The 13679-nt window shown below is 47.6% G+C and overlaps 1 protein-coding gene across 2 annotated transcripts; it reads right to left on the bottom strand.

Annotated features, from left to right (window-relative positions):
- Window positions 1-549: 549 nt before the first annotated feature.
- On the bottom strand, window positions 550-13205 carry Creg1 (cellular repressor of E1A-stimulated genes 1). 2 transcript variants are annotated; one of them, NM_001105966.1, is given in 4 exon segments: window positions 550-1955; window positions 6172-6356; window positions 7486-7605; window positions 12829-13205. In NM_001105966.1, coding segments are annotated over 4 exon segments (663 nt in total). In that variant the 5' UTR covers window positions 13183-13205; the 3' UTR covers window positions 550-1951.
- Window positions 13206-13679: the final 474 nt, after the last annotated feature.

Raw genomic sequence — 13679 nt, 5'->3', positions numbered from 1 at the left:
ACACCTCAGGCTACCGTCTATAAACACTAAGAAATAGAGGAAAACAAAATAAAACCAAACCACCGAAAACCAAAACAGTCTGGATCTGCTCTAACGGTAGTCTATGGCACCCCCTTGTGGACATCTAGAATACTCCCGTGACAGTCTGCAAATTCAATTATAATGGAATGTGCGGACCCTGCTGTGAAGAGCTGGCTGCTTCGCCCTGTAGGATAATTGGATTTGATCTGGATAGTTTTTTCATGGTGCCAAGTGCTTAAGACAGAACTCACAGTTAAATGGGAAAAGAGACAACTAGGGAGGTACCCTCAAGTCAGTGCCACAACTCATGCTGGAACCCAAGGGCCCGTGACAAAGCCTGCATTCAGACATTGCCCAAGTTCTAGGACATGAGCTCTCTGCCACTGGGGAAAGCATATGATTCTTCTCAAGTTCTGGAACAATCAGTGGTTGATTTAAAGTGTGACTAAATAGAACATTGATTGAGCAGTGCACAATGGAGCTTTCTCATAAACGCCCGTCTCTGAACTCAGTCCGACACACCTTGTTATAATAATGCTTTTAATTACTGATTTCAATAACAAGATCCTTACTGTTTAGTGGGTTTTGACTGAGACGTCGTTTGCTGGATTTCTGTTATGATTACCATCTCTTTCTCCAACATGATGGTTCATAGTTAACTTTTTTTTTTTTTTTTTTGGCTGTTTAAGTCAGTGTCTTGATTCCCCCACACTCTGTTAAAAGAAATCTTATGTCATCCAAGAGCATGAAACAGGTAATTAAACTAAGTAGTACCTCTTTGGAATAAAAGATGTACTGTTTTAAATTGTGTTGCTGTGTGTCTATGTGTGGGTGTGTGTATTCCAGTGCAGGTGACCTTGGAGGCTAGAGGTATTTGATCTCCTGGAGCTGGAGTTCTGGGCATATGTGCCTGTCTGACCCCTTGCGGGTACTGAACTTGGGTCCTCTGCTAGAGCAGTCATCTTACAAGCTGAGCCATCCTCTGGTGCAGAGACATGTTTTGTTGTTGTTGTAGTTTGTTTTTATGCCACAGTACCGTGGTACATCCCACAGAGGACGCAGGCAGCAGCACCAGGAGCTTCAAGATACAGAATGCCGGAGGAGGGCTTGGATTGCGGCTGGCACAGGGTTAAGTCTTACGAAAAAGAGCCCAACATATGCGAAATCCTTTTTCTTCTGAGGTTGCTTTTTCATGCACATAAAGATGTCGTCTGTGGCTGGCTGGTTGTTTCGACGTTATGGTCCCATTCATGCTTGGCAAGCTCTGTGCCAAGAAAGCTGCGCCCCAGCTCAGGCGTGCACATTCCAAAGGATGAGGAGTGAGTGCACAGTCTACTTAGATGGAGAATGGATGCAGGAAAATCTTTCTGATTTATTTTGTTCTGGGTAACGATGACTTTAGAATGTAAGACGTTTATGGAGTTTTACAGAAGACCCAGCTTTGCCTTGTGCTGATCAGCTATACAGGTTGACGTGAATGGGACGCTGCATCCGTGGTCACTGCTGTCCTGGACTGGAGGATTCATACGGCCCCTCTGCACTGGCTCCTGAGGCAGCTGGGTGAGCACAGCACCTTCAGGCACAGTGGCCATCAGGCACAGAGCATCTGCACCTCTGGACCTCCAGTGCCAATGGGCGGTCTACAGCTGGTATATGTCACCCTACTGAGGGCACCACTGAGGAAAAAGCACCGAGCATGGCTTCTTTGATCATAAAGAAGGGCATTTTTCTCTGAAAATGGCTTCAAGACTTTTTTTTTTTTTAAATCCAGCAAGCACGTCTTCTAATGGACAACACTCTGCAAAGACAAGCAAAGGAAATCGAAACAAGAGGTGGCAGAGTGGGCTAGCAGCCAGGCAGGGTCGAGCCCTCTGTGTGCATGAGCCTTGGAAGACCTGTCGCTGGTGTGATCCAGTTCACCGTATTTGCTTCACCTGCAGAGGAAGAGAGAGACCATTATCTCATGAGCCAGGATGACCAATCTTAGAGGTTCATTCATTCTCTGGAAAGACTGGAGAAAAACAGCACCTAAACGTTTACTATTTAAAGTTAATTTCAGAGACTCCCGAGCCCCGGGTCGGTGACAGACACGGGTCAAGAATCCTTTTTAGCAAGCCCCTCCCATCTCCACGGTTGGCATCTTAGTAAAAGCCAGAGTCATTTACACACATGCTATGGAGGCTCTTGTTTTTAAAAAACTTCTGAAGGGTTAAAATTTAAACAACAACAACAAGAGCTGGGGATGTAGCTCACTGGGAGAATGCTTGCCCGGTACTCACAAACACTTAGCAAGGTGACTCACACTTGCAATCCCAGCACTCTAAGGTGGACAGAAGGAGTTTCGGGAGTTCACGGTTATCCTCAGCTGCACAAAGAGATCTAGACCAGCCCAGGATACGTAAGACTCCTATCTCTCTCTCTTCCTCTCTTTCTCTCTCTCTCTCTCTCTCTCTCTCTCTCTCTCTCTCTCTCTCAAAAAGGGAGTATGAAGCAAAAACCTTAAAAAAAAGGGGGGGGGGTTCCCAGAACACTCGAGCAGGAGAGAAATGGCTGGCCAATGCCACCTAGCTGGGAGGTGATCTTGTCTGTCTTCCTGTCCCAGCTGGAGTTTCCATCCAACCAGGAAAGCTACACCCAGGTAAGGGTTCAGGTATGTGACTCGTGACCTTTCTGTGTCCACCTTGGTAGGATTCGTGTGAGTGAGCTACCCTGGACCAGCCTCCTGCTGCTGTCCCGGCTCCATGGTGATAGGCGTTCTGATCACGGCTGCCTCCAGGATGTAACAAACACATCCTGCCGACAATTACACCTTCACCCCGCATGCAGAAGAGCACATGGGCTGGGTCCAGCAACTCAGGACACTAGCCACTTAGCCCTGACTGAGCCGTCCCTGTGTGGACGCTTTCTCAGGATCATTTCAGAGTCTAGTCGTTAGCTACAGAAGGGGCTGGACTTTTTGGAGAAACAATGAGAAAGGCTGGGAAGGTGACTTGGAGAAAGAAAGCCCAGGATACCAAGAGGACCCCGTTAGTGGTTCCTGAGAATGTGCAGCCCCCAGTCCTCACAGACTCTGAAGTGGCAACCAGTGGCTACAGACACCTGGGGACAGGCACCTTCCTTCCCCAGTAGTGCCACCGGATGCCTCCCCCTGGTGTCCTATCCCCATCCCCACCCCCACCACGCCCTGGGGATCAGAGCAAAGGCTCCGTCTTATCTTTGAGCTGCAGAAAAGCACTTACCCACCCGTCTACAGAACTGAACAGGAGCCTCTGTTTTACTCACTCAGAGCAAAGACTTATGGGAAAACATAATTTTATTTTGTTATTAAAGTGAGCACTGCCCAGGGCGTGTTATTTACACGGAGATAACTGCGCTTTGGAGATTGTGATGTCCTGGGAAGGTAAACTCTAACCTCGCAGAGCAGCCCATCATTCTTACTGTCACTCTCCTTGATAATGTGCTGCCCGGTAATAATCTCACAATCACTACCTCCTACATCCTATAAAGGAGGAGGCCGGCCAGCCCCAGGGAGGGTCAGCAGCCCGTGCCTCTTCTCCCACACACATGGCAACAAAATCAATGTGAGGACAACCGGATTCTTTGCCCAGACAATTTGAAAGTCTTTGTTTCCAGGAAGCAGGGGGGAGGTGTTAGGGCTTACATAGTTTAATATAGGCTGCTCTCTAATAAAATAAAAACAAACTATACGTAAGCACTAAGAATTTAAGCTCTAGGACTGAAGATTGCTTGGTCCCCCAAAGAAATACCTTTTCCCAAGGTTGGGCATTTAGACCACTCCCTCAGGACTTGAAAGGGAGCCTTGCTCCTTGTCTCTGGCAAAAGGAACAAGTGGATCTTCCGTTAGCACACACTGTGGTGCCTAAGAACTTGACAAGGTCAATGTTAGCCTCTGGGCTCCCTCAGTCCCTGCTCATAAACCCCACCCAGTTCACAAGCTCCGTCTCTCTAGTTCCCATTTAACTCTGGAAATCTTTCCTTGTCTTCTCTCCTAGCCTTCCCAGGTTAATTGGAATAAAGTTTTCCCGTTTCACCTATGAATTGGCTACTTCTGGTTTCTTTACCGCACCCATATTCATTCGGCATTGATTTATAAATCTATCTTAGTATCCTCCCCCATCTCCCCACAGAGCTGTCAGTCATTGCAAACAGGAAGTGAACCTGGGGAGGCAGCTCCAGCTCGGCACACAATTAGGAGTCTGATGAGAGCTGGGGACTAGGATGCCTAGCGCTTGAATCCCAGCGCTGCCACCTGCTGGCTGAAAGGCATCATGCAAGCCCCTCCTTTCCCAGCCTGGCCCTTCTTGCATCCTAGGAATCAGTGCTTGCTTCACAGGGGTGCGGTAAGAATTTAAGCTAATCACAGGAAGCGATTAGCATAGCACGGACCAGCAAAACGTGCTCAACAGACTCTAGCTGCTATTACACCTCTCAGGCTTATAGATGTCCTATATTGCAAAACTCGGTGTCACTTAGGGGACACTCTAGTCCCTCCCCTTCTGTCCTCTGGCCCTTGACCTCACTTCACATCTGACCACTCCCTGCCCCAGTCCATCTTTAGATATTGCTACTTCTCTACATCCAGACAAGATGTACTGGGGACCAAACCCAGGACCTTAGACTGAGCTCTGTCTCCAGCTCTTAGCAATTTGATGATTCTTGTTTTCTCGCAATGCCGAGATTCCCACCCAAGCCCCAGGGCCCAATTGCTGAACTTAAATGTCCTGTACTCCTCCTTTCTCTCCAGCTGCCCTTTGGAATCAACTCCATTACCGTTGTAGTCATAAACCACAGATCCCTTCCAGTTGTGTTATAATTATGATCATAGAAAATGTGATTAAGTACAGACTCCAGACTTCACTATTCTGGAAGTTATAGGCTCCTTACTAGAGCCCCCTTGTTTGGGCTTGGTTTTGTTTCAAACATGGTTTCATGTAACTTGAGCTGACTTTCAGCCTCTCCGTGAAGCCGAAACTGGCCTTGAATTCCTAATCCTCTTGCCTCTGTCTGCCAAGGTCTAGGGTTATAGGTGAGCTTGCCCATTCTGTATTGCACATTTAAAACTATTTTATAAATATATTTTAAGAGTTGTTTCTGGTTAGTTAGCTGCATTTCTTTGTTTGTTTGCTTGCTTTTTGGTTATTCGATAGAGGGTTTCTCTGTGTAGGCCTGGTTGTCCTGGGAATCGCTCTGTAGACAGATTGGCCTTGAACTCAGAGACCCAACTCAGAGAGCTGCCTCCTGAGGGCTGGGGTTAAGGTTGGTTTAGTTTTTTTGAAACAAGATCTCACTATGCAGCTCTGGATGTCCTAGAACTCATTATGCAGAATTCATGCTGGCCTTGAACTCACCAAGATTCTCCCTGCCTGACTGAAGCACTGGGAGCGAGATGCTACGTCTTTAATCCCAAGTGTCTTATTATTTTGAGAGGTGATCCCAGCAGAATCAGCCTTGGAAGTGCTGCTGGGGAGAGGCACAGTGCGTCAATGGTGGACAGTGTATAATTGATGGACCCTAGGGGCTCTCACCAGCATTATACCTACTGCCTCAGGTCAAGACTAGGCCAAGTACCAGCTTCCCACCCCAGGTCAAGGTTAGACCAAGTTCTATTCTCCACCCACAGTTCTCCCGAGGAGCAGGGACACTCTTGAAAAACGGCAGAATGTACTGACATAGTCCCCTGACCCTCTGGTCCCAGATAGAGTTCGAATGCATGTCACATGCTTGCTAGCCAATAGATTCAAAGGTCAATATGCTTAGCCAGTAAATTCAAACTGTAACCTTGCTGATGCAACCTGTACCCTTATAAAGTATAAAAACTGCTTGTTATAGCCATTCGGGGTCGCCACGAAGGGCTGATTGAGGGTCAACCCTGATGCACGGGAGAAATAAACCTCTTGTGTTTGCATCAAACTCCATTCTCCTGTTTCACTTGAGAGGCAGGGTGGGGGACTGGGGGGCGTTCCTGGTAGTTAAGACTCACTTTGAGGGCTGGGGATTTAGCTCAGTGGTAGAGCGCTTACCTAGGAAGCGCAAGGCCCTGGGTTCGGTCCCCAGCTCCGAAAAAAAGAACCAAAAAAAAAAAAAAAAAAAAAAAAAAAGACTCACTTTGAGCCTTACTTAATTACTTACTGCAGTGTGACGTTAAAATATTCTTCAGGTGTCACTACTTTCGGTCCACCAAAGTAGTCCAAAACCCAGATATTGCTTATTTTTAACTTAGCAAAGAACCACTTATGGCTAGGAGGCCAGTGTTTCATCTCAGGGTGTCTGATGAATAGCGAGTCCCGTGCGTAGCCCTCTTCTGTCTCATTCACCTGAAGGACAAACAGGAGATAAACAGCCCATTCTAACACCACTTTCATCCCTTTTGCTAAGAGGGTGTGCTTCCTCCCACCTGTCAAGGACACCGCCCGCCCCTGAGATGCACCCACAGACCAGAAGTTACAAGGATCAGAGAGCAAATTGCTGGCTCAGCGATACGGTTGGTGTATTTACTACCTGCACACCAGCATCCAGCAGTTCTTTCTCCTATAGTTGTTTCATTGGGGTATTTTGTTTGTTTGTTTGTTTGTTTGTTTTTCTTTTCTATTTTTTGGAGCTGGGTTCCAAACCCAGGGCCTTGCACTTGCTAGGCAAGCGCTCTACCACTGAGCTAAATCCCCAACCCCTGTTTGTTTGTTTTTTAATAAGATTAATTTATTGTGTACAGTGTTCTGCCTGCATGTATGTCTGCACACCAGAAGACACTGACAGATCTCATCATGGATGGTTGTGAGCCACCATGTGGTTGCTGGGGATTGAACCCAGGACCTCTGGAGGGAGCAATCAGCGCTCTCTCAACCTCTGAGCCATCTCTCCAGCCCCGTTGTTTTGCTTTTTGAGATGCTGGACTCATGTAACTCACTATACAGATGAGACTGGCCTCAAACTCAGAGATCCACCTGTCTCTGCTTCCTTAGTGCTAGGATTAAAGGCATGTGCTGCTGCCAGCGCCACCACAGACTGATTGAGGGTTGACCCCTTATTTAACCTCTTCTCACCAGCACTCATCCCAAACTGTCCAAATGTCCTCCCTCCCAGTGAGTGACAGACACTCCTCTCACTGGTATCAAACACCGGGACAAGGAGCCCACATGAAACTAGAGAGCAGTGGCTCTGGATGAGCAGCTGTTTTTAGCAAGAGTGTTTAATACAGGAGCCTTCCAGATGTTACATCTATTTGGCCCCAGGACAGGGGTCCTTTGTCCCATAAGTACCCTACTGGACGCACCTCTACGACAGACCCTGGTCAGGACCCTTAGTTCTTGGAATTACTCTGTTAGAACATATTCTCACCATCTGCCCCTTCACAAATCAATTGTGTTTTATTCTCCAAACATCCCTCCCTTCATTTTTAATGCCTCCCCCCTTTTTTAAAAGCCCGTCTCTCTTCGTGGAACTTACTTTGATCACAGTCCCAGACATCATTATATGAACACAGAGGGGACTCTGGGGATCAAATCCATGGTTCCTACAGTAGGCAGTCTGTGCTAAAGACATAGTCAGCGTAGCCTCTGGATTTCCCTGAAGAGAGAAAAATAAAAATTCTTCCATGTGAAATACGGTTTCTGGAGAGGCACAAACTTTACGGCCTGCAGCCATGCTACCCTCAGCGCTGCAACACACTTCTTTGAAGCAGTGAACTGTAAGCTGCCGGGGTAGGGGGGCGATACATAGATAGAAAGTGGTCCCGTCCCCCACAAAGTGTGTGTGGAGAGGTGTCGTGTTTTAAAGAACAAACTACAGAGAATGTTTTAGTGTAACTATTCTTATCAGTTCCATAGTTATCCCCTAATAACATAAAGTTACATAAAGTATCCCCTAAGCCAGAGCTGGTGAGAGCCCTCACTGAAATATCTACCAGATTAAGCTCTAATTAAAAACAAAAAACAAAAAACTGCATGAAATTACCAAGGTGCTGGGACAGTCTGATTGCATAATTTAAACAAGAAAGTAGCTGAATCATGCTACATGGTTATCTCTTGACCTCAGAATTGTCATGTGATCTCAAGTTGCTTACTTCTTCTGTAACCAGAGAATTTTTACCTCAGATTCGAAACACAAGGCAAAAAGATTCCTAATTCATTTCCCTTCAGAACCCGGCACTGTTCAGATTGCTGCAAACTCACAACTATACCCACCCATCTCACCATGGGCCATCAAAACCACTGCGTCTCAGACTCTCAGGAAAGAGGAGGGAAGAAAAAAGACTCATCAGGGATGAGCATCCACTGCTCTTCTGAAGGCCTACGTTCCGTTTCCACAACCCACATGCAGTGGCTCAGACACTTATAAGTTAGGTTCAGCTCCAAAGGACCCAGTGTCTGGCCTTCGAGGGCACCCACACTCACATGAATATGTACACAGAGAGGGCCACACATACACATGGTTACAAAAAAAAATCTCACTGGACATGCTGGTGCAAACCTCTAATCCTAGCTAAAATGTCTGCAGTCTTCAAGCTGTAAGAAGAGAACCCCCCGCCCTCCCAAGAACGAAAAGAAGGGAGAGCCCTTGGGTAAGGTTTCTCCATTGTCAATTTTGCAGGCCATGCTTAAGCAGTGTTTTCTGGACTCCCCTACAGAGTCTGTTAAAATGCTGAGTACCAATCTGTACCCAAGGTTTTATTTATTTTACTATTTGTGAGTGTACGTGTGTGTGTGTGTTCGTTCCCATGTATGTGGGCAGATACACAGGTGTGGAAGTCAGAGGCTAACACTGGATGTCTTCCTTGACCAATCTCTCGTTACTAAGGCAGGGTTTGTTTTGTTTGTTTTGTTTTGTTCAACAGGGAAGTCAGAGTAGCTTGTCCCAGGAGACACCCAGTCTCTATTTGCCTAGCAGTGGGAGTATAGGACCTCCAGTTGACTTTCCAGGTGGGTGCTAGAGATCTAACTCTTGACATCTGCACGTCAAGCTCTTTTCCTGATGACCCATCTCCCCAGCCCTGACACTCAGGGTTTGCCGTAGCAGGCGTGTTCCTTAAGTCCTCTGTGCAGAGGGCGACCTGTAATTTTGTTATTGTAAGTCTGGCAGGCAGGGTGGTTCAGACAGATAATTTAAAAGTTGTTTGAGCACTTTCGAGCACGGTGGGGAGGACTTAGCCTAAGCATAGCACGAATGAAGAGGAGAGAACAGACATGATAACAAAGAGAGCAGAAGAAAAACTGAGAGGTGGAGAGGCAATGAGAATTCTATGCGTTTACTGGGAAAATCATTCCACAATCTGGGATGTTGCCAGTCGAGGGAAATTGGTTTCCAGAAGGAGAAAGAAATGAGACTTTCATTGGACAGATATTTAATGAAGGCAATGAAAAATACAAGACTCTGAGCTGGATCGGTGGTTAAGAGCACTGACTGTTCTCCCAGAGGTCCTGCGTTCAATTCCCAGCAACCACATGGTGGCTCACAACCATGTGTAATGGGATTCAATACCCTTTCCAGGTGTGTCTGAAAATAGCATATATATATATATATATATATATATATATATATATATATATATATATATATATATATATATATTCTCGATGAGGAAGTAAACCCTAGATGGAAAAACCATGACTGTGCACACAACATTCAAAGTATCTGATGAACAAGGAAGTAAGAGATGAACTTGTTTTTAATGGATCAAAGGGGAAAAGAAAAAATCAGGAATAACCTGGTCATAATCACAAGAGAGAAGCACCAAGAGGGACAGAGAGGTAAAAGGGTTTTGTTCGGTTTGAAATGGGACATTAGGTTGGGGATTTAGCTCAGTGGTAGAGCGCTTGCCTAGCAAGCGCAAGGCCCTGGGTTTGGTCCCCAGCTCCAAAAAAAAAAAAAGAAACGGACATTATACAGTCCAGTCAGGCTGTGAACTCGCCAAGATAACAGAGAAAAGTAACCATGCGCTGCTGACCCTTCCACCCCCACCTCCCAAATTCTGAGACTATATACGTCTGTACCACCAAGACTGGTTTACACAGCGCTGGGACAGAACTCAAGGCTTCCTGCATCCTAGGCAAGCGCCCTACCAGCTTTACTTTTGACTTGCTGGCTCTACGACACAACCTGGTACCATATTATCAACCAGCAGAAACAAATTCTTCCTTTAAACGTTCGTTATACAAAATTATCACACACCAAAAATCTAGATAAGAGGAATATCCGTATGGGAGGTACACCCAAACTTCCCCTTGTCTGTGAGGAAGATGGCTGGCATTTTACACAGGGGAAATGGTTTCAAGCCTCAGCCTTGTTCCTTCTAACCTAAAAGGAAGGCCCTTAGAGACTCTGGGTGGTTGAAGAGGAAAGGCACATCAGGAACCAGTTTCAGCTGGTTAACTGACCGAGTCAGCATCCAGAGGAATCGTGCCCATGCCTTTTCAATAATACCACAATGATACCATCCCAGAAACCTGAGAGCCGGGGGGTGGGGAGGTCACAATTGCCTCTTTTCTATGCAGGAAATATTTCACTGGAGGCCTACCTGCTGGCCATCAGCTAGGGGGTCACAGGTGAGCCCCCATCTCTAAACCTCAGTGCTCCTCATTTTGGCAGTGCAGATGATACGACCCCAGACACCTCACAAATAGAAAAAAGATCACGGGGTGTAGCAATGCTCAATCTGTCCCCTTCCTATTAGAAAGACCGGGGAGGGTTTGAGGGGGCAGGGGGCATCGCTTTAGAATAAAGTGACTTGGTAGTGCATTTTAAAACCTCTCTGCAAGTGCTGTGCAGGTCAGTTGAGTACCACTGCTGGGGTAGAGGGAACAGCCGACGCCTAGAGAAGGGAAACGGGCAGGGAAGAAAATGGTGAATTGGGGTCAATCTATTTGGACTGGAAGGGGCAGCGACTTCTATTCCGTTTGTCTCTCAGAAAAATACAGCCCCATCCCCCACTCCCAGTGCTGCTAAGTCTTCTGACATTTTCAAGAAGAGTTAGAAACTTAAATAAATAGACTTTGTACTCTAAAATGTTATCCTGTGTGTGCGCATGCGTGTATGCGTGCATGTGTATATGCATGTGCATGTGTGTGTGCGCGTGTGTGTGTGTGTGTGTTGTGTGTGTGTGCGTGTGTGTGCACCACAGGCACATGTGTATTATTAATGAGTATATGACATGGCCAGAGGTCAATTTTGGATGTCACCCCTCAGAAGCTGGAGCCATCCTACTTGCTTTTTGAGACAGGCTCTCTCCATGCGGTCTGAAGCTCACTCACTCCATTTGGCTGGCAGGACAGGGAGATGCCTAGCCAGTGTGGGGTCACAAGTGCTTGCATGCCATTGAGCCTCCCTTTTTACATGGGTGAGAGGAGGACCAAATATAGGTCCTCTTGACTACGTGGCCAGTATTTTACCAACTGGGCTATTCCCCTAGCCCCTACAATTGCAGTTTTAGAAGGCGGTCGCTAATTTTTAGAACAAAGCAGAACTCTGTGTAGGCTGAAGAAAACTGGTTTCTAGCACACAGGTTCCCAGTCTATGGCTTGTGCTTTGAAGTCAAGGGGGTCTGAGGTGAACTAGGGTGGGCCCCTTGGCTTTGCGCAATTACTTAACCTCACATCTTCATCTATAATATGGGAATAGCCAAGCCTATTTCTAAGAGTTACTACAAGAGACAATGTATGGAAATGAGTGGAATCAAAAAGCTGTTGGCACCTGACACTGCGGACTTGATAAAAACGTCAGCGTCTCTTGGTTCCCTTTTACCACTACCCTATGCCCCGCCCCCATCACGCCACACCCCGCCCCGCTTTGCCCCAAAGACCCTCCACCGAGTCACGCTCCATTTCTGAGCTCCTTTGTGGCCTTTCCCTTCCAGGGAGTTTCCACCCGAATTATAAACCTAGCCCGATCCCAGAGAGTAGGCAAAGGGCGAAGAGGAACCAGCCCTTCAAAGAGTCCTGCTCTCTACTGGGGGCAACACTATGACTATGGAATCCAAAGAATGCAGTCAACCATAGTGCTGTGTAGTAGTTTCCCACTGCTGGTAGGAAAGCTCTGCAGAGGTGGGGAAGAGAACCTCCGAAGTCACATAAGCCAAGTGCTAAACTATCCAACAACCTGGATGTCTTTAAAGAACAGGAGTTCAGGGGGTTGGGGATTTAGCTCAGTGGTAGAGCGCTTGCCTAGCAAGCGCAAGGCCCTGGGTTCGGTCCCCAGCTCCGAAAAAAAAAAAAAAAAAAAAAAAAAAAGAAAAAAAAAAAAAAAAAGAACAGGAGTTCAGTTCATGCCAAGAGGGCGCCTTCAAATGACGCCTGCCTTTTTTTTTTTTTGGTTCTTTTTTTCGGAGCTGGGGACCGAACCCAGGGCCTTGCGCTTCCTAGGTAAGCGCTCTACCACTGAGCTAAATCCCCAGCCCCGACGCCTGCCTTTTTAAAGGGTGTGAAGTGCTCCAGGTACTGGCAAAGAATTTACCTCAAGCGCTTAGATCAGGAGCAGGGTAAGAGAAGGAACGTCCCGGTAGTTGCCCAACATCTGGGATGCTACAGCCTCCGCCTAGCCAGCGCCGGCCGCATGAGACAGTCATGTAAGCTGGGTTCAAAAGTCTTATCTCTGGGGTTGGGGATTTAGCTCAGTGGTAGAGCGCTTGCCTAGCAAGCACAAGGCCCTGGGTTCGGTCCCCAGCTCCGGAAAAAAAAAAAAAAAAAAAAAAAAAAAAAGTCCTATCTCTAAGACCCACGCTCTCTCAGGAAGGCTAAACAGGAGAGGCCGGTTCCCTGCTCTGCCCGTCCTGGGAAACAGCGCCGCGCTCCCGCTCACCTGCAGGTCGCTCACTGCTTGTTGCAGCGGACTCAGGTACATGTAGGGCTCGCCTGAGCCTTCTCCCGGAGGACCGTCACTAATTGAGATGATGTCCGCGAAGGGCCTGCCGCGCACCTCCTCTCTCGTGGAGATAGTGGCCAGCGAGCCCCAGTCCGAGACGTGAGTCACGAAGCGGGCCACGCGCGGCCCGTCATCGCGGGGTGGCAGTGGAGGCAGTCGCCTGTCCACGTCCCAGTCCCCGTGGTCCCGGCCTCCGCGTCCCCAGGCCGGCGACACCAGTAGTGCCACTAGCGCGGGAGCCAGAAGGGCAGCAAGCAGGGAGCGCGCGAGCTCAGGAGCGCGGGCAGCCATGGCGCTGACTGCAGAGCACCTGCTTTGCGACCAAACTCTGCCGCCGTAACTATTGCACGCTAGGGTTCCGCCCCCCCGAGAAGGCCAATCAGAGAGGAGCAGGCCGGAGGGGGCGTGGCTCCAGTGCTGGCTAGTTTCCAGATGCATATGTTCTCTGCGTCTTGTGATCTGCTCTGTAAAGATTGCGAGTTTACCCTAAAGAGATACTTGTTCTGTTTGATTTACAGACAGATAAATGAGGTCTAGAAGAAATTAAGCAACTTCCTAAGTCACAATGCTAGAAAAAAGACTGCCTTCACGCACGCACACACCACCTTTTTAGCACACACCACCGTTTTAATGTCGTTTGAGTATGCGTGCCTGGCATCTAAGAGAAAGTGAGTTTTCTATATGCTCTTTTCCATTTACTCGCTGTTAGCAAGCAAGCCTATATGTAGTAAAGGGCAGAAGTACCGATAGGCAGGAACTTAAAAATTACTGGCTCAGAAGTGTCTTCA

The sequence above is a fragment of the Rattus norvegicus genome, chromosome 13 (genome assembly GCF_021556685.1).
Source record: "Rattus norvegicus strain SHRSP/BbbUtx chromosome 13, alternate assembly SHRSP_T2T, whole genome shotgun sequence".
Taxonomy (NCBI): domain Eukaryota; kingdom Metazoa; phylum Chordata; class Mammalia; order Rodentia; family Muridae; genus Rattus; species Rattus norvegicus.
This window is presented reverse-complemented; position numbering and strand designations above follow the sequence as displayed.

What these genes read in the sequence shown, in the direction of transcription:
- Creg1 (XM_087580261.1), bottom strand. Translation starts at nt 13,182, where the DNA reads ATGGCTGCCCGCGCTCCTGAGCTCGCGCGCTCCCTGCTTGCTGCCCTT. An exon ending in AAGCAGTGAGCGACCTGCAG is followed by an intron (nt 7,606 to 12,828) that starts GTGAGCGGGAGC and finishes TTCTCTCTTCAG; the next exon opens with GGAAATCCAGAGGCTACGCT. An exon ending in TGTCTGGGACTGTGATCAAA is followed by an intron (nt 6,357 to 7,485) that starts GTAAGTTCCACG and finishes TTTGTCCTTCAG; the next exon opens with GTGAATGAGACAGAAGAGGG.